At 41.4% G+C, this 25,836-nt stretch overlaps 1 protein-coding gene and 1 pseudogene across 1 annotated transcript; one reads left to right on the top strand and one right to left on the bottom strand.

Moving 5' to 3' along the window:
* Positions 1–13,081: 13,081 nt before the first annotated feature.
* Positions 13,082–20,128, bottom strand: LOC110722178 (annotated as a pseudogene).
* Positions 20,129–23,203: 3,075 nt separating this feature from the next.
* LOC110722177 lies at positions 23,204–24,618 on the top strand. Its single transcript, XM_021901444.1, has 3 exons — positions 23,204–23,425; positions 23,521–23,671; positions 24,050–24,618. The coding sequence occupies exons 1-3, from the start codon at positions 23,204–23,206 to the stop codon at positions 24,616–24,618; spliced, it is 942 nt and encodes a 313-aa protein (XP_021757136.1).
* Positions 24,619–25,836: the final 1,218 nt, after the last annotated feature.

Here is a 25,836-nt window from a genome sequence, read left to right as displayed (position 1 = left end):
CTGCCCCTACGGAGAAGGCCCGACCCCAATTTGACCTTACTCGGCTCTGTTTCCCGAAAGCGAGCACAAGAAAATCCATCCGGCACATACAGCCGGATGGTAGCGAGAAAACATTCTCTGATGCTCGGCAATACATTGAGCAGAAGAGGACCCAGCTAACAGAGTCGGCTTCAACGTCAACTTATCATGATAGCTTTCGGAACACCTCTGTGAGGTGTTCCCAGTTTGTACATGAGACTCCAGCTAGCAGCCCACGGGTTCAGTCTGGTCCTCATATGATTCAGTCGGCCCAATACATGGCACAACCATTGTACCAGGCGCCGATCTTACCTTACATGCAGCCTGCCCTCTTTGGAGGACAGGCGGCATACGGCTATCAGCCGATGGACTGGCAGCTTAGGCTGCAACACCTTGGGGATCAACCCTCTGCTTTCTCCAAGGAAATAACTGAAACCGTACAACCGGCTAAAGTTAAAAATGTTCTGGTTGGAGCCTATGACGGGACCTCCAACCCAGAAGACCACCTGCTAGCATACACCCACCTCATGTATCTACAGGGGTTGGATGATGCCGCATGGTGTCGTTGCTTTCCAGCCACCCTGAAGGGCATAGCCCAGCAATGGTTTGGCAATCTGCCGGCTGGTTGCATAAATAGCTTCAAGACGCTTGCGTTCTTGTTTGCTTCAAACTTCTCTATGAATATCCCTTCCAAAAAGACAAGTCTTGATTTGGGCAATGTTCAGCAGGGAGATAGAGAAGGTTTGCGTTCCTATGTCAGGCGGTTCAATCTGGTCCGAATCCAGATTCATGGGATGTCTGATGAGGTCGCTTTCACAGACTTCTTTAAGGGTCTGGAGGACGGGTCTACTTTTAAGTACGAACTCGTCCGCAAACAAATCTTTACTCTGCAAGGAGCCTTACGAGAGGCGGAAGCCTATATACAGGCGATCGAACTCTGCTCCTCCAATAAGCAGTCGGACCATAAGAAGTCCGACCGACAGAAGGAGAGTCGGCCTGCTCAGCCGGCTCCAAAGCCAGAAGAGAGCAAAAAGAAAAAGCAAGTCTGGGCCATTGATAACTCTGATCAACCGGCCCAGAAGAAGAAAAAAGAGTGGAAACCGTATGTCCCAAGGTACGAGTTCCACAAGGACTGCTGCTCCATCCTGTTGGAAATTAAGGATCGGCTGACTCTTGAGAAGCCAACTCCTATGAAAGGTTCCGCAGAAAATCGAAACAAGAACAAGCATTGCCATTTCCATGAGGATCTCGGCCATGACACGAACGACTGCTTTAGTCTCAAGCGGGAGCTCGACCGTCTGGCCGACAAAGGACAGCTGAAGTCCTATGTGAAGTCCAAAGTGACTTCAAAGGAAAATCAAGGGCAGTCCAAGAAAAAGACTCCCCAGCCTGCTGTGAGTGCCAAAACTGATGAAGAACCGGTATACACCATAGCAGGCGGCTTTGCCGGAGGTGGCCCGACCATTCGGGGCACCAAGGACCATCTAAGGAAGATGGTCAAATCTGTTGAGGAAGGGGATGCGGCAGGCACATCCGCCTTCCCTAAAGTTGTCATCACCGAGCAGGACAGAGGCAAAGTCCGTCGGCCGCATGATGACCCTGTTGTCATTGAATGCAAGGTCGCCAACCAGCTGGTTGGTCGAATTCTGATTGACATAGGAAGCTCCTCTGACCTCATCAGCCTCAAATGCTTATCCAATCTCAAGTACAAACCGGATAGCATGGTGGAGGTCTCCCACACCCTTGTTGGGTTTGGGGGAGGACTTGTGCACCCAGTCGGACGCATTGACTTACCTGTCCGCCTGGGAAGCAGGGGAGACGGTCGGCACATGACCATCCGTTTCCTCATGGTTGAAGAGCTCACGGCTTACAACCTCATCTTTGGCCGTCCCACTCTTAACGAGTGTAAGGCCGTCATCATCCCTGCACTCATGCTACTCAAGTATGAGAAGGATGATGGAACAGTCGGTTCCCTTAATGAGGACCAAAAGACGGCTCAAGAGTGTTACCTCTCGGACGTCAAGCCTGCGGCCGTAGCATCCGGTCAGGGCAAGCAAACGATCGACCTCGACGATGTCGAGGAAGAACAGTCGGCCCCACCAGCCGGAAAGAAAAGAAAGACTGATCCGCTGGTGGTGGTCAAAAAACAAAAACAATAGCAATCACTGACTGGGGAACGGTCGGATGATCTCCGTCCCCAGCCTGCTGGTGAGCACATCGATATCCCTCTGGACGACAGCCGTCCAGAGCGGACGGTTAAGGTGGGGACGGTTGCACTTGCAAAGCTGGGTGAAAGCCTTCATCAACTGCTGAGAGAATTCAAAGACATCTTTGCCTTTGAAGTGGAGGAGATGTCAGGCATCAGCCCGGATCTTGCTGTCCACAAACTCGCCGTGGATCCTAAAAAGAAGCCCATCCGGCAAAAGAAAAGAAACCATGGCGAGGAAAGAAGTCAGGCGGCAGCTGCCGAAGTAAAAAAGCTGCTGGATGCCAAGTTCATTCGGCCGTGCAATTTCCCTGAATGGGTAGCTAACGTTGTGTTAGTAAAAAAGTCGAATGGAACTTGGCGGATGTGTGTTGACTACACAGATCTCAACAAGGCATGTCCAAAGGATAGTTATCCATTGCCCAAGATCGACAGTCTGGTCGACTCAACAGCCGGACATACCTTGATGAGCTTTATGGACGCCTATTCAGGTTTCCATCAGATTCCCCTGTGGAAAAAAGATCAAGAAAAGACGGCATTCGTCACTGATCAGGGGTTGTTCTGTTATACGGTGATGCCGTTTGGTTTGAAGAATGCGCCTGCTACTTTCAAACGAATGATTAATACGGTCTTCATTAATAAAATCGGAAGGAATGTAGAGGCATACATTGATGACATGATAGTCAAATCCAAACAACAGGCGGATCATCTTGCTGATCTCTGAGAAACATTCGCCACACTCAAGCGGCACAAGGTCATGCTAAACCCAAAAAAGTGTGTCTTTGGTGTTGAGTCTGGGAAGTTTCTCGGATTTTTGATTGACCAAAGGGGAATAGAGGCCAACCTTGAGAAAATTCAGGCGGTAATCGACATGCAGTCGCCCCGTACTGTGAAGGAAGTGCAAAAGCTAACAGGTTGTCTGGCGGCCTTGAGGAGATTCCTCAGTCGGTCAGGCGACAAGTGTCTCTACTTCTTCAAGAAAATCAAAAGGAAGACCAACTTTGAATGGGGGGATGATGCAGAGGCGGCCTTTCAAAAGCTGAAAACTCATTTGCACTCTTTGCCAAGGCTTGTCAGCCCTTTGCCGTCTCTAATCCACGCCCTCAGTGTCGTTCTCTTAGCTGAAAGAGACGGCATTCAGCTCCCGGTGTATTTCATTAGCCATGTTCTGAGAAACGCAGAGCTTCGGTACCCCATGGTTGAGAAATTCGTCCTTGCCCTTTACATGGCCATCAAGAAGCTAAAACCCTACTTCTTGGCGGATGCGGTAGAAGTCTATACTGACCAACCGATCAAACGGCCACTCACAACCATGGAGTCTTCTGAAAGAATGCTTAAATGGGCTATTGAAATGCAAGGATTAAAAATCACTTTCGAACCAAGGAAGGCAATAAAGGGGCAAGCATTCGCCGACTTTATTGTCGAAATGACAAGGCCGGCCGTACCGGAAAATACAGACCAGGTTCTGAAAATGTATGTGGATGGGAGCTCCACTGTGAACGGCTGTGGTGCAGGGATTATCTGACAATCTCCTGAGGGAAATAAGTACGAACACGCACTACGGTTCAAGTTCTAGGTCTTGAACAATGAGGCCGAGTATGAGGCCCTGCTGGCCGGCATTCGGTACTGCAAGGCGGCAGGGGCAAAGAAGATAGCCGCCTGCTCTGATTCTCAACTGGTCGTACTCCAGGTTTATGGAACGTACGAGGCCACTCATCCGGCCATGATAAAATATTTGCAGACGGTCAAGAGTGAAGTTGGGACACTTGAAGAATTCCATCTAACTCAAGTGCCTAGGTCTTCAAATAATCAGGCGGATGCTCTGTCAAAACTAGCATCATCCGCCTCTTGTGAAACGCCTCGGTAGGTCTTCTGGGAGGTCATGGAAAAAAGAAGTATATCTAATGAAGACCCCATTGGAATTCTCGACCGAAGCTCTACCTGGATGGACATCATCCGGGCTTATCTTGCAGACAGCACGCTCCCTGATTCACCCCAGGAGGCGGCTGTTCTAAAAAAGAAAGCGGAAAGCTTCGAGCTGAGATAAGGGGAACTTTTCAAAGCTGGTTTCTTGAAACCCCTATTGAAGTGTGTTACCCCAGAAAAGGGTAGAGAGGTCCTCGAAGATTTGCATGCGGGTTTCTGCGCCTCCCACATAGGCGGCAGGTCTTTAGCTGCCAAGGCCAGGCGGCTCTATTTCTGGCCAACTCTGGAGTCGGACGCTATGGAAATGGTTAACAAATATGACAAGTGTCAAAAGATTGGCAAGCTCATCCATCGTCCGGCCAAGGACTTGACGGCCATCCACAGCCCAATTCTCTTTGCCAAATGGGGCATGAACATACTTGGGCCTTACACCGCAGCCCCAGGCGGCAAGCGCTACATATTGGTAGTTGTGGATTACTTTACCAAGTGGGTAGAGGCGGAGGCGGTCAAAAACATTAAGACAAAAGATGTCATTTCCTTCATCTGGAGGAATATTATCACTCGTTTCGGGGTGCCCATGTCTATGGTTTTTGACAATGGTCCTCAATTTGAGACTCCTCAACTCAAGACTTGGCTGGGAGAGCAAGGGGTCTCAAGCCTCTTTGTATCAGTCGGCCGCCCTCAAGCAAACGACCAGGTTGAAGCCTTCAATAAGCTAATCTCAGACGGGATTAAAAAGAAAATTGAACGGGCTGGTGGCCTTTGGGCGGATGAACTACCACACGTCCTCTGGTCCATCAGAACGACTGCTAAAGGGGCGACTGGAGAAACCCCGTTCCTCATGGTGTATGGTGCAGAAGCTGTCCTGCCCATTGAACACTATGAGTCGACTCTTCGAGTCATGTTATATGACGAAGAAGCTAACTGGGAGGCCATGCGGCTAGCATTGGACTCACTTCTAGAGCGAAGGGGCAATGCCACCTTGCGCCATGAGATTTACCATCTGAGAATGACACGAACTTACAGCAAAAGAGTACACAAGCGTCCTCTCAAAGTGGGGGACTTTGTGCTACGGAAAATGGAGGCAATCGGTAGGGCGAATGAGCAGCAAAAGTTGACCCCAAATTGGGAAGGTCCCTACCGAATATATGAGGAAGTAAGAGACGGCACTTACCGCCTGGAAGAACCAGACGGCAGGCATCTGCCTAGAACTTGGAATGTGGATAACTTGAAAAAGTACCATTTCTAAGTACAAATGTAAATACCTCAACTTTTGCCACTTCAAACTTTGCTAATGAGAATATGCCTTCATTTTTCAACTTGTCTTTTTATTTTTAATATCGCCTGTACAAAGTACAGACGACCAATGTATTTGGGTAAAGTCTGTCCCAATAACAGACGCCCCAACCTTTATGAAGGAACCGACTACTCTAGAGCAGTCGTTCCTACGAAATTCTTACTACATTATGTTAAACACTTAACGAATATTTGCTTAAATTATTTTGAGGCCAATGGCCGGATATTAAGAAAGACGCATAGAGGTCGAATGGTCATAGTCTGCTCCAATATGAGTATGACCGTCTGCTCCAAAATGAGTCAGATAACCGGCGACGCCCATTCGGGCGAATTCGTCGAGGAGAAGCATCTCCCATTTGGGTGGCACATTGCTCGATAAATACATCAAGCGACCCTACCGAATGTTAAGGCAGCATTCGCAGTCGTTTGGTTTAATCGAAAGTGAAATCCAAGAGGCCAAGAATTTTCTAACTGTTCTAGCACAATCGGAAAAGGGGTCACTATTTCACAAGTAGAAACTATTGAGGCATTAGGCCGGATGCGCCTGTTTTTGCTCTAAGGCAAGACAAGCGGAAAACTTTTACTGATCTACAAGTCACCTAATGAGGCCTTTGGCCAGATACGCCTGTTTCTGTCCGACCGCAGAATAGGCGGACTATTACTTACGAGAAAACGAGCTAAAACACTTAGCAGATTAAAAAAGAGACTTGTGGGTCGAATGCGCCTGTTCTTTGCTCTTGGGGCAAGACAGGCGGATTATTCTAAAGAAAAATCAAGACTAAGTTAAAACTTAGCACCTTATCTCGTCAAGGCCTAAGGCCGAATGCGCCTGCTTTTAGTACTTGGAACAAAACAGGCGAGGGATTTCTTTTTAGCAAAATTTGCTAAGTCAAAAATATTGTATTTCGCTTGAGCCAATGGCTGAATGAAAATAATTATTCATTCGCTCCTGATGGCCGTCTGTGGCGTGGTTTGGGGCAATCACCATACTGATTGATTGACTTAGAAACCATGTATACTCTTCTAATTATCAATAATTTCTAAACCAATCAATCCACTCAACCAAAACCACTCGACATCCGTCCAGGGGAAAGAACATTCGCATGCTAAACAGGTTATAATACTTAGCCAAAAAACATGCAATGAAAAATTTTAAAGAACAGCAATATGAATAACTTCAGCCAATGGCCGAATGATTTTAAATTAAAAAGGCCCAATCGCCATCAGACGATTGGGTAAGATTGTTAGCTGGCAAAGCCAGAGGAATTGTCAAATCACCCGACCCCTCGGTCGGTAAAGATACATGGATACTCGGCACGCAGGCCGGAAGATGAAATTAATGGCCATTCGGCCGCAGACATAACTACTAAAAAGCCTCAAGGGGCAAAGGGATTGCCAGCATTGGCAGCCGCATCATCAGTTGCCGGCTGCTCTTCATTGTCATCACCATCCTCTTCCCCGTCGTCATCCCCGGAGGAGCCTGAAGAGGAGTCGACCTCTTCACCATCCGCATCCTCCTCGTCAGCCTGGCAAAGGAGTTCAGCATTGTAATCCTCGTTTGCCTGATCAAACTTGGATTTCCAGATGCCAAAATCAGCACCCAGCTGTACCGCCTCCCATGTCGCCCGCATGATGGATTCGTAGTCTTCCATCATTTGTTGGTCAAGGGCCTGTTTCTGCTCTTAAGCCCGGGACTCGAACTTGGCCTTCAGCTGCTGCTCCTGGTTCTCCCGGCGCCCCTTTAGGCGGCTCACCCGCTCCTTGGCCCTCTCAGCCTTTGGCCTCTTGAAGAGGCTCAAGTTTTTCCTTAAGGCCTTTAACTTCGGCCTTAAGTTCATTGACTTTGGAGCGGGCAGAATCCAGGCCCTTCTACACCTGCAGGTTGGCGTCCGCCTGGGAATACATCATATCAAGGGTCAGAAGCTCATTCTGAGCAATTTCAAATTGAGCTCGGTCTAAGGCGGACTCGGCTCGAGCTTTAGCGGATGTTACCTCTTTTGATTTTTCCTGGATTGGCTGTTTGAGCCCTTGGACGCGCAGCATGGCCTGGAAATAAGAAAAGACCGAATGGTTAAAACCAGTCAGATATGTGTTAAATATTATGGAAAATTTAGCTAACTCTTTTACCTCGCAGAGGTTCCCCAAGATGGCATCCAAGTTAAGGGTGCCGACTCCTCTTACGGACGCCCTGTCCTCAGGATCATGTGACCGTAGCATCTCCTTGGCCATCTGGACGACGGTCGGCCTTTGTGGGGGGGCTGCAAAATTATAAGTCAGTCAAGTTCAAAGAAGCAACATTAAGCATTGAAGTTTAATAAAAATGCGGCCGATACCGTTCGGCTGGGCCTCCTCCTCCTTCTCCTTCCCCTGACGTCTCTTCTCTCCTGCTGAGCCGACAACAGTGCTGGGTTGCTTAAAGCCACCCTTTGATGCCTGAATAGCATCCGGTTTGCTGACCTCCCTGCCAGCTTCGAGAGTAGAGTCGTCCCCTCTCTTGGACTTTTGAGCAATGTGTTTCCGGTGTTTGCCGGATGCACTCACATCACCCGCCCCAGTTTTTTGAATTTTGGGTTGGGATTGTTTGGAGGGAGAAGGCCTGACAGAACCACTCTGTTTGGAGGAAAAGAAAGGCGTCAGAAAAGCAGGCGGACAAAATTTAACCTTTGTTGAAAAATATTCCAAGTATCATAAACATCTACCTTGGGAGTTGCGGCTGCTTTCTGCTCGTCATTCGCCCTGTTAAGGACGTTGGTGCGGTACTTTGCTGCAGAGACGACAAACGGCTTTTTTTGTTGCCGAGAGCTTTTCCATTGCTTTGTCTGCACCAAAAAGAGGGAGTTAGGCTTATTAAGCATACACTGAAAAAAAATTTAAGTTTACTTAAAGACAGACGGCCGACTACCTCTCGGCATCTCAGAACTTAGACCACAAGCGGCCAAGAACACCCCATCTTCTAGCCATTTGTAAAGGGGAATGTAGCTCTGGGGGACGACTATTTTCTCCCCATGCTCATTTGTTCGAACGGACACTGCAAACAGACCTCGGTCAAAAATTTCCTCCTGGGCCCACCTAGGGAGAGGGGGCAAGGCACTCTTGCCAGCCAGAAGGGACAGATCCTTGTTCCACCGATTGTATTTTTAGTTTAGTCGGCTTTCAGGGGAATGGACAATGTAGAACTTAGTTCTCCAGTCCTTCCATTTGTTTTATTTGCCGACTGCCATCATGTACCCCTTGCAGGTGGTTAAGGTGTACCAGCCTTCGTCACCCTTGGCAGGCGCTCGGCTGAGATAGTGCATGTGGGCATATAAGCATTTCACATGCGGCAACGTACCCGATGATATTTATCCATGAATTCGGGACAAGTTGCCAGATACCCAGTTCATATCCATCCAGTATCCTCTCCACGGCCGGATGGAGAGGGAAGCGTAAGCCAGCCTGAAGGACCGCCTCGTAGCAGCCGAAGGCTTTGTCCTTATAACTGGCCAAGGAGGGCCAGGTTATTGTATCCTCCTTGTTGGGGACGGATAAGGAGAAGCCATGTCCCATTACGACCTTGCGCTTGTAATTGGAAAGGTCGAATGTCATGGAGGCCCGCTTGCTCTGCGGGACATGGTGAAAATAGGGGGCGCGCTCCAAGCGCGTGGAAGCACTCGGCTCCGCCCAGCCTTCCCCCTTTTCTACTGACAAGGACTCCCTTGCAGTATCTATTTTTGCTCGGACCTCCTCTGAATCAACAGAGGCGCTATTAGAGGATGACGAGGCCGAATTGTCATCAGAACCTTCCCCAGAGCTAAGGGACTACCGGCTAGGGCCAGCAGGGTCCTCCCCTAGACTCTCCTCAGGCGCCTGTTCTGAAGGCTCGGCCTGGTACTGACTGTCGGCTTCCCGCAGTATAGAATCACTGGGGATGCCGCTTGAGGAAGAGGGAGAGTAATAAGTTGGAGTTGGGGGAAGGTCAGAAGAGGGGTTTGGGGGGTGCTCAGAAACTTCGCTAACCGGCACCCTAATGGAGCCGCTTGAAGTTGGAGTCTCACTGTCCGAATGGTAAAAGGAACCATCCGGCCTATATCTCTTTGTTGTTTGCTTTATTCGACCCATTGTGTCCTGCAGATGCACAGACACAGTCGGATTTGGAGATGCACTTAAAGGAAAGTTCTCGAACGAGCATTCGGCACTCCTAGTTCTAGATTCAGCCGTCCCCGGTGATCGGCTGATCGCTAACCTAGGTCGTGTCGTGTACGTTTGAGAAACCATTTGAATAAACGAAAAACACAAGAAAAAATAAAAGAAAAGAGCATGCAGTTACCTTATAAGAAGGTACTTGAGACGCCTGGTTGGCTGAAGCAGTCGGTAGGAAAGGCCGAGTGTCGGATGCTTGACAAAAGTCAGGGTTTTTAAAGTCTTTGAGAGTCAAAAGTCCAGAGATTCTCCAAGATTCGCAAAGGTGTGAAAGCAAAAATGAAGTCAAACCTTCCTATTTATAGAAAGGGGAAACCCTAATTTTTCCCCCCAAAATACAATTTGAAAATCCAGCCAGTCAGATGAAGACACCTGTCACGGGTGCCACGTGCAATACACGTGACCCCTGTGAGGGGCAAATGATTTGGGTATTTTATACCCTGCCAAGTGGCCCAATCAGAGCATGACACCTGTCACTGGAAGGGGCACCTACTTGGACCTTCCAGATGGTGACACGTGTCACGCTGATATTGCCCCCTGAAAATGGCGGCTTTCAAGGCCCAAATCCCAAGGGGCCCTTAAAAAACAGCGTGCCCGAATCCCTAGGTCACCAGATCCTAGGGAGGGCACACTTTCCAAAAGGGCCCTATAAATAGGGACATTCTTACATTTATGACAGGACAGAAATACATACACAAAAAAAGAGAGAGAATATTCACGCACTACGAGACAATACGTCACTTACTACAGAGTTGTCATTTTCAAAGAACAAACATCACTTTACCTGAGCTTGGAATCCAAGCAGATAACTTTACTTCCGCACGTTTTATTACCGAACGTTTACTAACTTAATCTTCGGAGGAGGACCACCTACCATTCGGTGGTCCGTTTGCTTTGCAGATACAGGCGTCCATTGTTGAATCCAGTTTCAGTGTTGTAACTCCCCCGAGGGACAAAAACCCCCGAAACAAATTTCTCATTTAAGTATAATGCGGCGATCACTAGCTCTCTTATTCCGTACTGTGGCCTTTGGCACTGGCTCTCTTATATATCATATTTTTTTAGGAAATCTTTTATAATGGAGAAAATCCAAGTTGATCACCAAGATTAACGGATTTTGTTAATCTAGTGGCAAATTGGTAAATGAATATTGTTTATTATTTTAACAATTAATTTGCCAGTTGTACTTTTACTTTTAGCTACTTGCATGAAAGCAACATTTGCCTATCGTTTCTTACCGTTTGGCTGAAGTAACGACAAAAATAAATGGCAAAGTTCTTGCTTCACCGAGAAAGATCACAAGTAGAAGGGAATTAAATAAACTCACCTATCCTTAAGGGTTACCATGCCATGTATTTCTCCCCTTTTACTTAGGGTTTTCATTTAAATGGCAAAAAAGCCACCGAAAATAGTGGAGTTGGTATCGGTAAAGACGAAGAAGATGAAGGTGTCGGTGTGCCGATGTTTGAAATGGTGGTGTCAGGAATGGAAGTAGATGACGGTGGGTGGGTGAAGCCGATGAAGGAAGAGGAAGATGAAGATTGGTGGAAGAGGAGGAAGTAGATGACAGTAGGTGAATGATAAAATGACGGAAGGAGGAAGAAGATGGAAAGAATGACAAAATTAGCATTCATTTTGTTGAAGAAATGACCAATTTACTCTCAAGGAGATTAAGGCTCTGTTCTTTTGAGCTTCTGGGCAGACAAGAGTCACAGAGCCGAGCCGAGCAGAGTAGATTTTATTATTATTATTATTAAATATTTATTACTATTAATTGTTACTTATTATTATTATTACCATTATTATTATTATTAATATTAATTATAATTATTAAATATTATTTATTTATTTATTATTATTATTATTATTAAATATTAATTATTATTATTATAATAATTCAAAATTAATTATTAATTTTAAGCAAAGCACAGCAGAACAAAACTCAGCAGAGTAGAGCAGAGCAGCTCTAAAGAACACGACCTAAGTGGGTGTGACTCAATCTCTTATATATCATATAATGAATTAAACAATTAGTCAAACTTATTAAAATTATGATAATTTTTGAAACTAACAACAAAAAAGTGAAAATAACTTTTTCTAATTTCTTGTTTTTGGTTTTTAATTTAAAAAAATAGAAAGTTGAAAAAAACACTTTTGTAAAACAGAAAACAATCACGAAAAAACCCTCTAGCGCTGTTTGTTTACTTGTTTTAAAAGAAAATAGTTTGATTTTTATGGTGCGTGACATGGACGTTATGCCCTATGCAGGGAATATTAACAAAATAAAATATGGCATAATAATGGAATTTATAACTAATAATATCCATAAAAATCACTCAAAAGCCAATCGACACAAGCATTAAAAAATATCATGTTGATTCCAAATCTTGAACTTACAATCTTGAGAAAATACATTACTTTGCATTTTTTTTTCTCCCAAAAAAAAAAATCCAAATCTTGAACAATATATCAAACCACATACATCAAAATACAACAGATTTGATATTAAACATACTAAAAACAAAATCATAAACACAAAAACAATCCCAGTTTTTTGTTACAACTGTAGTACTAGTATATATGACCCGTTCTGTAAAATTAGTGGTAGCAGGTCAGATCAGCAGAAATCAGCCCTGAATTTTTTTCTAACAGCAATACACCCTTTTTGGTGGTCTCTAAAAATCTTGATTTCAGAACAATCTCTTAGATCTTCAAGACTAATATACTGTTGTTTAACCATCCTTGAAAAACTTCCTCCTGCATCATGTATCCATATATATGGCATACATGTTTCATCATAATAGTATGCATACCTCTTCACAACTATATTACCTTTCCCATTATCATCACCGTTATTTTGATCATTAGCTTGAGGCATATAAGCTTTATAGATACTCTTGCTCTTGAGTCGCTTAGATGATCCCGGCTTCAACGTGTGTACCTTCCTGAGTATTGATCCTACCCTTATTTGCAACTCTATTGTCCTGTCACTTAAGTTCCATACCCTTGTGCCTTGTCTCGAATCGCCATTGGTGTGACCTTGGCATGTGGATATGCTCTTTAGAAGAGCAAAAATGCTTGATTTCCTTGTTTTTTTAGGCATTGTGATTTTTGTTTGGTAGGACTAGAAATTATGCACTAACATTTTATCATATGATGAAAGAACTTCATAACAGAAAAAGAGGAAGATAAACATGGTGAATGTTATAATGATGTTTGTTTCATCTTTTAGCTTTTGTCTTGAGTAAGATTGGAACAAACATATATACTTGCTTTAATGACCAAATAAGAAAGTGACTATATGAACTAATTTAATGAAGGATTAAAGGTAATGTACCATACAGTTGGTACAACTTGGTAATTCAAGCTTCAAGGAGAAGATGACCTTTAGACAGCTCTAATCTTGGCTTTTTTTGTTGATAATTGTAGAGGATAGGTAACTTTTTTCTTTCATTATATTTATGGACGGAAAGATGTTGAAACAAGCATAGAATATGCATGCGTAGTTGCATACTCAATGACATAATATGATGTTGTAAACTCGTAATTATATTATTTAGAGCTACCCTTGTTCTTTTTATTTGTCTCATTTGAAATACATTAAATTCAGGTCTCAAGATTTACATGGTAATTCTTTCACTTTTAATCAAGTAAGCCCCTTTATTTTTTAATTCGCTACCAAACTTTTAATCAGAGGGGGGGGGAGTAAAATATAACAGTATGAAACAGAAAATTTCTTTAAAAATATCTGCTATAAGCCTGTAATAGTGTAAGAGCATATTTTAGTTTAAAATATTGTTATTATCTCTTCCAATAACTGTTTGTTTCTCTTTGTCAAAATAATTTAACAAAAACTCAACATTCTACCCAATAAAAAATTAGGAATCTGGCGGTCTGTAAAGAGCACACATTCAACTTTTCAGTACTCTATAAAGACTACCAGGAAAAAAAAACAAAAAAACTGTAAAGAATATAAAATAACTATACCTTGAATGAAAAAATGTTACGTAAAATGTTGTTAAAAATTAAGTCATATTTAACAATTGCGTTAAAGATTAGAAAGTAAAACTTGTAAACACAATTTAGCCTCTGCCTCAACTTGGTCTCTTTTAATTTTTCCGGTGCTTGTAAGCGGGAAAGGCTTCCTCCAAACCATAAAATCTTTTGGTATCTTAAACCTACAAGCATAATATTACAGAAAATTGTCAGTCAACAAAAAAATATAAACACTCCCAAGGAAAATTGTACAGACAGGGATTCTGTTTTCATTTGTTTCAGAAAGGGGGAGACGAGAGGGGAGGGGAACATGATTAGAAAAAGACCCGGTCAAGCTTTTCTGACGACAATAATCCTTGAGCACACTGGTTGATAAGTGACATTCCACATTGCTTGGCAACTCACCAACCTTCAAGTCGGTCCATATCCAGCTTTCTCTAATTTGAACACAAGCAACAACCATTTCACCTAAGTGTGGATGTGGGAGTCCAATGACTACCACAGTTGTAATTGCAGGATGTTGTGACAACACAACCTCCACCTGTGTCACCAATGTAGTAACAATATAAGGCCAACAACATTAGCTAGGAGAAGGGACAAGTCGTACAACCCTTCTGTTTGTAATTGTAACACAACAAAGAAACAATTCATTCCTGGATATTCCACTGCAAAAGCAAAATGAATAATAGAGATTAATGGTTTTCCTTATCTCTTCAGGATACACATTCTCCCCACCACTTTTGATACGACAATTTCTACGACCAACAAGCCACAGGTTTCCATGAGCATCAATGTGCCCACTATCACCAGTGTCAAACCAATTTCCTCCGGAGTCAATTACTGCAGCACTAATTTAACTCCAATAGCGCATCATGACATGAGGTCCCCGAGTCATAATTCTCCCCACATGAGTAGATTCCTCTTTTATTATCAGTATCTCGACATGAGGTGCTGGCTTCCCAACACAGATACCTCCTGCTGGGTGCACAGAGTTGGAAATAATTCCACTTGTTTTCTTTGGGTGCTGGTTTGAATTATTAACAGTTGGATCATGGATGGTGATGAAGGTGAGAGAAGAACAGGTCTCTGTCATGCCTGCAGTCAATATCAGAAATAAGAAGAGGGTTTACCAAAATAACAAATGTAAAAAGTGGGGCAGATCAATTTTATACTCATGAGTACAAAAACATTAGATGTGTAAAGATAGAACTAATTCTTATTGTGAAAAAATTCAGCTCTCTGTAGTTTGGCAAATTATCAATTTTTCTCCCAAGATCAAGTGTAATTATATTGTCATGGCGCTAATATTAATCGAACTTCATTCCAGGTTTTCAATTACTGACAGGCATTATTGTTCAAGCTTCACTGATTAGCTGAAATCCTTATTCCTGGATCCGAATGAAGGGCAAGCCAGTGTAAAAGGTAGAGTAAGAGCTAAAGGTTAAAAAACTCAACTAAGCTTAAGAAGTCCAAAATGTACCAACTATTAGAAAAATGGATGGAAGTTCATGTACATTATTGAAAATTGGCCTTTTGGTATGAACTAAGAACAATGTTATTTAACTTGAGCATAAGCAACGTAATCAATACAACAGTCACCCACGTACAGTATCCCCCCACGGCCCCACCCCCAACCCCACCCCGCCTAAAAGGAGTACATATTATGGCATGAATGTCTAACCCATAATGATCAACACACACCTATTCAAGTCAATGCTAAGTATTAACACCAAGATAACACTACATTTTTGCAACATAGAACACAGATAATCATGGCAATATATGGCCTAGACGGCTGGACCTGAAAACAAAGTTGGTATGTTACCAAATATTTTGCAAATGGAATATGGAATATCAATCCAAAATCTGCATTCACTTGAGTCTAACTCATAAATTTCTATGCCAATAACATGTTGACCCACCGGGTTATTAAACCAAAATATGATATAATAGAGGGCATAGCAATAGAGTCTCACATATACATATGCTTCAAATTTACATAGTAGTATTGTGGTACATACCTAAACTTCCCCACTTTGAGGAGGGATGCAAAGACAGTAATAGTAACTTAAAAAAAGGAGCCAGAAATTTCCAGACATGTTTTTTCCTCAGTGACCAAGAACGTTGCTTGAATTAAATCTATAGTAAATACAAGAAAACCATTGAAAATAAGACAAGCGGTAAATACCATAAGCAGATAAAAGCCTGGCTGTTGGAAAACATCTTATAGCATCTTCAACAAGTTGGATAGAAAGACTCCCGCCACCATTTAATATTTTCTTTACACTTAGATCCAATTTCCTTGTTTCATTGTGCCTTGAAAAGGAAATATGTAAAACAAATTGATAGCACAAATAGTAAAATATAGTAGATGCCAACTAGTTTACTTATTAAAAGTCTTAGAGGTGGTACCAAAAGCCTATCATCAAATCTTGTTTAGTATACACAAAAATGAAAAATGAAAAACCCAACTTTCATAAAAAAAAAGTTAGCACTCCAATTATGATGTTTGTCAAAGGTCTCTTATCATATTTATGTGAGGCCCTTCAGACACCTAAACATTTTACATTTGAAGGTATAACGGTGTAATTTTGGTGACAAAATCATTTCAAGGGAACATATGTAATTTTACTCGAAACATTAAGACCTTAGCTGTGTTGCAGAAGAGAGTAACTCCTGTAGCATACTAACCTTTTTCTAGTCAAGATTGAATAAAAGGAACCAAGGCTTTGATGTACATTCAAGGTTGAGTGATAGGCATGGTAATTGTAATGGTATGAGGGGTTTCCCCATCTGCCATGCCATGTCAAAAGAGGAAGAAAAGGTGTCCTTTTAACAAAAAAAAAAATTAAAAATAAAATGGAAGAGAACAAGAATTGTAGAGTTTGATTACAAGGGTGTTTCTTGATAGTTGATTCCATGTCAGAATATGTACTACTCGTCTACTCCCTAAGGAGCCTTAGCATTACTATTCAAAATATATAGTGTACACAGTAACCCTACTTTGCAAACATACAGTATACTAATTGTGGGAATCAAGATTGTATCTTTTACTTGTATTTTCATTGATTCCCACGAATCCACCTTAAAAAAAGGGTATCATGGAAAGTGAGAAACTTCTAAGAAATGATTTTTCACACAAAAGTTACTAACACTGAAATCAGGAGTAAGATTATGCATCAACTAGCACTCCTTACCAATCACCAAAGAGAGGAGCAACTTTAGAAACCAATTAGTGACGATCATGTGTTTTACTCTATGCATACTTCACTTAATTTTTAATAGGAAAAAAAAAAGGTCAATTACATGTAATCTGATAGTACCTTATCATAAAAACCAGTGAAGCTAGCATTGTTGGCACAATTATGAATGAAGTCACATGAGATTCCTCTATAGCTTTCACAGCCATTTTGACTTCAAACTTGGGTAACAATACATGACAACCTCCTACCATTAGTATAGCCAAGCATGAGGATATCCCACCTATGTGGCACAGTGGGGCAGTATGCAAATATACCTAAGAAAAAGAAGAACAAAATGTAAAATGATCATCAATGTTTTTCTTTCTTTTCAATTTCATTTCAAGGAACCAATAAACTCTTAAATATGGCAAATGAAATCATGCATTCTTCAACAAATATCTTGCTCTTATCTAATGCCAAAAGAAGGAAGGGAGAGTACCTTTTGCTTTCATATTTCTTGCTATCTCATGATGAAATTTTATTACAAAATAGAGGGACCATGGAAAGAGACTTACATCGTCTTCTGTGTAACCCACAATAGCAATTTTTGCCAAGGATTGCACTATTAATGAGCCATGGCTTATGGTAACTCCTTTTGGTTTGCCGATAGACCCTATAAAGAAGAAAGTATTTAAACTAATTTAGAATGCTAAAAAAGAATCAAATGTAAACATAATGCTAAAAGTTGAGTTGTTACCAAAAAAATGTAGGTTGTGTAAATTCACATAGTAATCAAATAACAGATGAAAAATCACCTTTAAAAAATATGTGAAATAGTGTAAGGACTAGCTATACCTTTCAATGGAGGTGGTGAAATCTTGATATGGGAAAAGGTTGTTTTGTGAAAGGTGGGAATGGAATTTGATGTGGGGAGAGGTTCTGATTTTGGCAAGGCTGTAACTAGTACATGTATTACAGAATTTCTATGTCATACGCGTATGTAACTTGGTCTTTTATGATAGCATTAGGCTCTCCCGTAACTTGCTGTGATTAATCTGAAGCTCAGTACCTCACTGAAATACTTTTTACTTTTTTAGGTTTATGATATGAAGGTGCCATTTAATAGAGGAAATTGAATGGCTTATACAATTATAAGGCATTAGCATGAGTAGGGCCTAAGCATGATTATATTTTTCATTTCTATTTCATGTACATATATAGAAAATTCATACAGTCAAAGATAATCAGTCTATTGATGAGCTTTACAGTAATGAGGGGTTTGAATTGGAGTTACAAAACGTCAATACTGCAGTTACAAATTTAATGTTGTTCCTACTTTCCATGTTATGAGAATATTGCAATTACAAATCTAAGGTTGTTCCTACTTTGCATACATCATAACTAATAAAAATGCATTAACTTTAGTATGGAACTAATTTAATTCCCATATGTTTACAAGTTCATATGTCAGAAAATTAGATTGGAGCACAATAGTACCTGAAGTGAAACATATAATAACCACATCTTCAGGTGCCCAACAATATTTGATAGATTCAAGATTTCGGGACAGCCCCTCAAATTTTTGTACACCTGACGTAGTATTACAGGATGAAGAATAAAAGTTTTCAGATATGATCATTGACGATGCCACTTCACACATAAATTTCAATGTAGCTATAAATGTCAAGCATGGATTTGGAGACAGCTTTCATACCATTTGAACTCCAATAATGAAATCCCATATTAACATGCCATCTTGGACGAAACATGGTACCATTTTGCAATTCCGATAACCATGTGCAACAATCATCGGTGACAATCATTGCTGGTGGATAACTTCCAGCGCCACTTTTGACTCCTCCAAGCTCTGGTGGTTAAAAAATTATTGAAGCTATCAAAATAGACCGTATAATAGATAATTAGATATTGCTTCAAATTGTTGAAGATGCTAATATGTCATATGCCATTTACACCATCTAATAAACGAAACAGTCAGTCAGCATATAGTTTCACAAATTTCTTTAATTCCAAACTCCGCAGACCTTAGATTGTAAACCTCACTTATACCACCAAACTTATTAAACACAAACAAGCATATGTTAAAACATATCCTCACATAATTTGCAATCAGTTTATACTTTCAAAACTAAAACTAAGTAACAGAAACTGTTAGCCTTATAATGGTGTAATATCTGACATTAGCGGTACAGAATGCTAAAGAAGAAACAGGTCTATTCAAAGCTAACAATGGAACCAAACCCTTATGGCTCCTACCACCTTGAAACTCAAGAATATTTTATGTTCCAAATTGGTGAACTAAGAAGTCATCTGATTGCACTTAATACCCATGAAATATTAATAAAATTGAAGAGTAACAATGCTACTCCTAATGCACAACTGTCTGCCTTTAATTAAAACACTTCACAATTCATTTTATGAAAGAAGAGTTAATCAAAGGACAAAAACTAAAACATTATACGTACCCAACGATAATTAAGAGGAGCAATAATCCCCCTATATATGCAACAACAAGCAGCCATTCGAGATACCAATCACTAAACAGTCACAGGAATGAAATTTTGGTCATCACCACACAATTTTAAAATAGCCACAAACCACATATTTGTTACGAGTAACTCGTACACGTATTTTGTTCCTAAATACTTGTAACACTAGATTTAGCAAGTAGTTTTAAGAATGGCTATGTTTAGTGCATGGAAATGAATAAACTAATACACAAGTTATCTTTGATTGATTGTGAAATAAAACAATGTCTTGTTATGTTCACCCGGTATTTCACTTCATTTGGAAAATAATAAGTTTAGATAAATTCAAATAACAGTTATATAAGTTCAAACTACCATTAAAATAAATCCTAATAAGTTTATAATAGTGAAAATCAGGTGAATTGAAAACACCCGTGTGTACTCCGCCTAATTAAAAAAAATGTGTTGTAAAACAAACGACAAAAGACAATTGTTGCAAATATTTAAAAACGAAGGTTGGGAATATTGGGATTATAAATTTTAAGTCGTTTGTCAACAAAACATACACGGTCAAAACGGATAAGATATCATGAACACGAGAGGAACATAAATGACAAATAAAGATGATAGAAATGAAACCTGTTGAAAGCACATATTGCAACAATGTGACCACGACAAACACCCAACTGGCTGAGCTTATGAGCAAGACTCAACACGCTTTCAACAAACTGCTCGCCTGACTTCCGTCGTTCGTCGGCAATAGTCACCGTTGAAATACGCTGGAGTGTTAGAAGGCGGTTTAAACATTGGCAAATATGGGCCCTTGACCACTCGCTCATGTTTCTCTACCCCGTTACTTTGAACTGAAACCGATTAATCATGTCAATAATTAGCTGATAAAATCATAAATTAATGACAAATTAAACCAAAAAAAATGAAACCCATTACCGGAAAATGTATATTATATGAGTATATATTAATAAATTGAAAGGAATATAAGAAAAGGGAAAGAGTTACTAACTTAACTGAGCGGTGGACGAGGCTCTACGATTGAATGATATGACTGCTGATAGATTGTTGAATACCAAACATAGTTGTATTGACCAACGAGTGAGAAGGAAAGGTGTGAATAGACTGATAATGATAATTGAGTAAAAGCTTATCAATTTGATTTGTGGTACTAGTACTACTTCATTCTTAGTTGGTATCTAGCGGGAAATCGGTAAGATATTGGCCCCTTAGACGGTTAGACCTCGTCAGGCATGGACTCATGGAGTCATGAACTCATAGTATAAAAATTTATAAAATCTCTCTCTATCACTTTCTCACTCCTTCACATTATTTATACCACAAAAAAATATACTTTCTTCAAAAATCATCTCACCCATGAAATACAAAAAAATTACCACCACACTTTCTCTCTCTCATTTGTATTAATAATACACTTAATTTGAAGTCCCTCGAATAGGGTGAGTGGTCCTTGCGCTAGGGTTTTACCGTACGAAGCTTTTCTGGCGAATTCTTAACTGATTCTACTACAATTTGAACGTTCTTTTGTTCCTGTGTTCTCAATGGCGAATGAATTGATCAAAGACTGGGAGAAATTTCAGTTAACGGATGAGGAAAACTCTGTAATTGGGAAGATTGATGATGATGCTGAAGGGGTTTTGACGGGTCACCTAACCATGGCTCTTGTGGGAAAACTGCTCACTGTGAAACCTTTCAATATTGAGGCGATGACAAAAACCCTTATGTCGGTGTGGAGATTGGAGAATAACATTGTGATAAAAACAATTGACACAAATTTGTTCATCTTTCAATTTGTTAACGAGGAAGATAGGAAAAGAGTTCTTGATGGTATGCCTTGGTCTTTTGATGGAAAAATCCTACTGCTAAAGGTGATCAAAGAAGAGGAACAACCTTCTGAGGTAACCTTCGATAGCACTCCTATGTGGATTCGTCTTTTTGATGTGCCATTCAATAGAAGAGATCCCTCTGTTATGAAGGAAATTGGGGATGTGTGAGGGGGTTTCCTTGAGATAGATAATGCTAATTCTCTTGGATAGGGAGAGTTCATACGGATCAAAGCCATGGTTAATGTATACAAGCCTCTCTGAAGGGGCCTGTTCATTGCAGTTGAGGTTTCGAAGTCGAAGTGGATTGACACAAAGTATGAAAGACTTGCCGATTTTTGCTTTTACTGTGGTGTGCTAGACCATACAAATAGAGAATGTGAGAAGGAAGAAGAGGGGGAGGGAGGTAGTGATGTTGTGTATCAATATGGGCCATGGCTAAGAGCGTCACCGCTAAAATCATCAAAGTTTGCGCTTGATAACTTAGAGAAGGAGAAGAAAATTATGGAGAAGGTGACTACAGGGAGTGGCAATCGATGTTTAAACTATAATGATCCAAATGTAGTGAAACTTGGTCCTGTGGGTGTGGCTCATAAACTCAAATTTGTTTCCCCAAGTGCTGATATGGGTGTGTCTCCACCCAAGGAGAGAGAAGTACAGTTGGCTGTTATGATGAATGAACAGTCAAAGAAGCTTGTTTTCAGGCCTCGTTAAATTCAGAGTATGAAAGAAGGTAATGTGGTGAAGGAGAGTGAAGAAAAATAATAATGGAAGTGAGCTAGACACTGTTGCTCATAATGCAAGTCGTGATTTGGTTGTGGTGGAAAAGTACAGGGGAGGAGGTATATAATACGGTGGGTGGGGGAAAGGACAAGGGGGATATTGGGGAAAAACTCTCCTCTAATTTCTTTGTTGGAATTGGTAATAGTGGGGATCGGGGAGTTGTGAAAAAGATGGGGAATGTGGGGACAGGGGTGAGAGGTGATGGAAAGAGTTGGAAAAGAATGATGAGAGGGGATGATGTGAGTATGAGGGAGAGTAATTTAGGGGATACTTGTGACATAAATGTAGCAGGGGGGTTCTCTAAAAAGGTGTATGAGGGAAGACATAGAAGATGAAATAAGTGGGGATGGTACAAATGTTACAAGAAAACAAAAGAGTGGAGTAGCAAAATTTGTTGTGGCAAACAACTCTAGAGTAGAGGGACTTGGGGATAACCAAGCCCTCGAACGACAATGAAACTCTTAAGTTGGAACGTCTTTGGCCTTGGCAACCCATGGACGGTACGCTCTCTTTGTGACTTATGTTGGAAGGAGAGGCCAAATATTGTCTTCACTATGGAGACAAAGGTGTGTAGTAGTGTTTTGGAGAGAATAAAAAGGCGTTGTGGCTTTGATCATGGTATTTGCCTAATTAGTGATGGAAGATCTGGGGGGATGGGGTTTTGGTGGCGTGACATGGAGGTGGAGCTGCTATCTTTCTCAAAAAATCATATTGCGGCTAATATTTTGGATGGTGAGGGAAATACAATGTGGAGAGCCTTTGGTATCTATGGTTGGCCGGAAGCTGAAAATAAATATAAAACCTGGACTATGTTGGAAAATCTACATAGGTAGGGTACAACCCCTTGCTTGATGTTTGGAGATTTCAACGAGATTATTAGCATGAGTGAGAAGGATGGGGTGCTATTCGTAGAGAGAGATGTATGGATGGTTTTCGTGAGACTATCGACTGATGCGGGTTGCGTGATTTGGGATTCTCTGGGAACATCTTTACTTGGAAGCGTGGTCTAAATCCGGAAACCATTGTTCGAGAACGACTTGATAGATCTCTTGCTGAAGATGGGTGGTGTAATTTGTTGCCGAATTATACTGTGAAACATCTACCCATTCAAAACTCTGATCATGCACCATTATTATTAGAGGCAGGGAATTATTTCGAAAGGGGTAAGAAGGAGAAATTATTTCGGTTTGAAGCACTGTAGTTATCAAGGGAGGAGTGTGGTGAGGTGGTTGCAAATGCATGGAGGGGTAATGAGGGGGCTGATCTCACGTCCGTATCATGAGTTGTGCTAAGGATTTAATCAAGTGGGCTGCTTCGACTTTTGGCTCCTTAAAGAAAAAAATCCGAAAGGTTGAGCAGGCTTTAGGAGAGGCTCAAGCAGGGAGAGTTGATACTCAGATGCTACATAACTGCACAAGGTTATTCGCAGAGCTTGATGAATTAAGACGCCTTGAAGAATCATATGGGTTTGCTAGATCAAGGGCAAATGATTTACGAGATGTGATAAAAATACGTCTTATTTTCATCGAAAAGAAAGTCAGAGGAAGAAAAGAAACTACATAAGTGGTCTCTTTGATAAGCACGACGTTTGGCAGGAAGAACATGAGAAGCTGCAATCTGTTGTATCGGATTACTTTGCTGAATTATTTGAAATGGAGCACCCGTCAAATTTTAATGAGGCTCTTACAGGTTTAAACACCATGGTGTCGGAGGAGAATAATGCCAGGCTTGAAGCTGAACAGAGTGGTAAGGAAATAAAAGCAACGCTCTTTCAAATGCACCCAAACAAAGCACCCGGACCGGATGGTATGCATGCTTTATTTTTTCAGAAATTTTGGCATATTGTTGGGACCGATATTATTGATTTTGTGAAAAAATGGTGGAATGGTGGGGTGGATTTGTTAGAAATTAATAAAACATGCATTGTTTTTATTCCAAAATGTAATGAGCCTAAACGGATGACAGAATTTAGACCGATAAGTTGCTGCAATGTGTTACACAAGATAATATCAAAAACATTGGCTAATAAACTAAAACCTTTGTTGAATGATATTGTATCGGTCAATCAAAGTGCTTTTGTCCTGGGGGCATCTAATAACAGATAATGCATTGGTTGCTTTTGAGATTTTCCATGCTATGAAAAAAGGGGGGAAGGGAAAGATAGGTCCATTGCTCTTAAGCTTGACATGATGAAAGCGTACGATAGAGTTGAATGGGTTTTTTTGGAGAAGATGATGGCAAAGCTCGGTTTTTCTGTGCTGTGGATAAAAAGAATTATGGATTTCTTGGCTAGTGTCTCTTTTTCTTTTAAGGTGAATGGTGTGATTTCGGGTGAAGTTCATCCCTTTAGGGGTCTTCGACAGGGAGATCCTATTTCACCATACTTGTTCCTCCTGTGTGCGGATTCTTTCTCCTCACTTTTGTCCCGTGTTGCGAGGGAAAATAGAATAAAAGGGGCCAGTATCTGTATTGGGGCACCTAGAGTCTCATATTTGTTTTTTGCCGATGATAGCTTATTGTTTGCAAAAGCTACTCTGCAGGAATGCTCGGTTGTTGCTGATATTATCAGTATTTATGAAAGAGCATCTGGTCAAAAAGTCAATTTAGATAAGACAAATGTAACTTTTAGCAAATGTGTGCCGCTGGATCGAAGGATGGAGATTGTTGAGACTTTGGGGGGTAAGGGAGGTTGACAGACATGAGAAATATTTGGGGCTTCCGAATGTCATTGGTAAATTAAAAAAGCCGTATTTTGTGCCTAAAGGAACGAATTTGGAAAAAAATTAAATGGGTGGAAGGAGAAATTATGTCTAGACCGGGTAAGGAAGTACTCATCAAAGCAGTGGCTCAAGCGATTTCGACATATATGATGAGCATTTTTAAGATACCAGATGGATTAATTGATGAAATCCATACTCTTCTTTGTAGTTTTTGGTGGGGGTCGAGAGAAGATGCTAAGAAGCTACATTGGCAGAGTTGGGAAAAATTATGTCTTCCAAAGGCGATGGGGGGTTTGGGTTTCCGTGATCTGAAAAGCTTCAATCAAGCACTGTTGGCGAAGTAAGCCTGGAGGCTTTTTAAGGGAGGCAATACTCTTGTGCACCAAACTTTGAAAGCGAGATCTTATAAAAGGTCAATTGTCATTGAAGCTAATAGAGGCCATAACCCAAGCTACTCTTGGAGAAGCATTTGGGGAGCAAAGTCTGTGTTACAGGATGGTATGGGTTGGAGAGTAGGCACATGGCATGACATTAAAGTATGGACAGATCCTTGGATTTTTTATGATCGAGAAGTTGTGTATCCTACTCCAAATAGCACAAGTGATTTGGGGTTGAGGGTTAGTGAGCTGGTGGTGGAAGGGGGTGGGGCGTGGGATAGGGAACTAATTAATAATTTATTCCCTAATGACATTAGTGCTGCAATTCTTGCCACCCCCTTATCTAGTAGAAGCCCAGGAGATTCACTATTCTGGATCCATACGAAGGATGGAGTCTTTAATGCCAAATCGTGCTATTGGCTTGCAAGTACTGGTAGATTGAAACAAAGTGACTCTGATGCAGAAAATGCTAAACTGTGGCGAGGCATATGGCACTTGAGAGCTCCCCCAAAGTTGCAGCATTTTATATGGAGTGCGTGCAGGGGTAATTTGGCTGTGAAAGAACGTCTTGTGCACAGACATGTCACTGAAGATGGAACCTGCCAGGTATGTGGTGTTAGAAATGAAATGATAATTCATGCACTCTTTCATTGTGAGGCTACTGCTGAAATTTGGAGACATAGCAACTTGGTGAATTTACTAGTAGGAGCACCTACTGATTCTTTTAAGGAGAGATGGAGCTGGTTAGCCAGCAGAGTGAAAACGAAAGAGCTGAGATCAATGGGGGCTTTAATATGGGCTGCCTGGTTCTGCA

Source organism: Chenopodium quinoa, unplaced genomic scaffold, assembly GCF_001683475.1.
Source record: "Chenopodium quinoa cultivar QQ74 unplaced genomic scaffold, ASM168347v1, whole genome shotgun sequence".
Taxonomy (NCBI): Eukaryota; Viridiplantae; Streptophyta; class Magnoliopsida; order Caryophyllales; family Amaranthaceae; genus Chenopodium; species Chenopodium quinoa.
The sequence above is the reverse complement of the archived record's forward strand: the minus strand, read 5'-3'. Positions and strand labels throughout refer to the sequence as shown.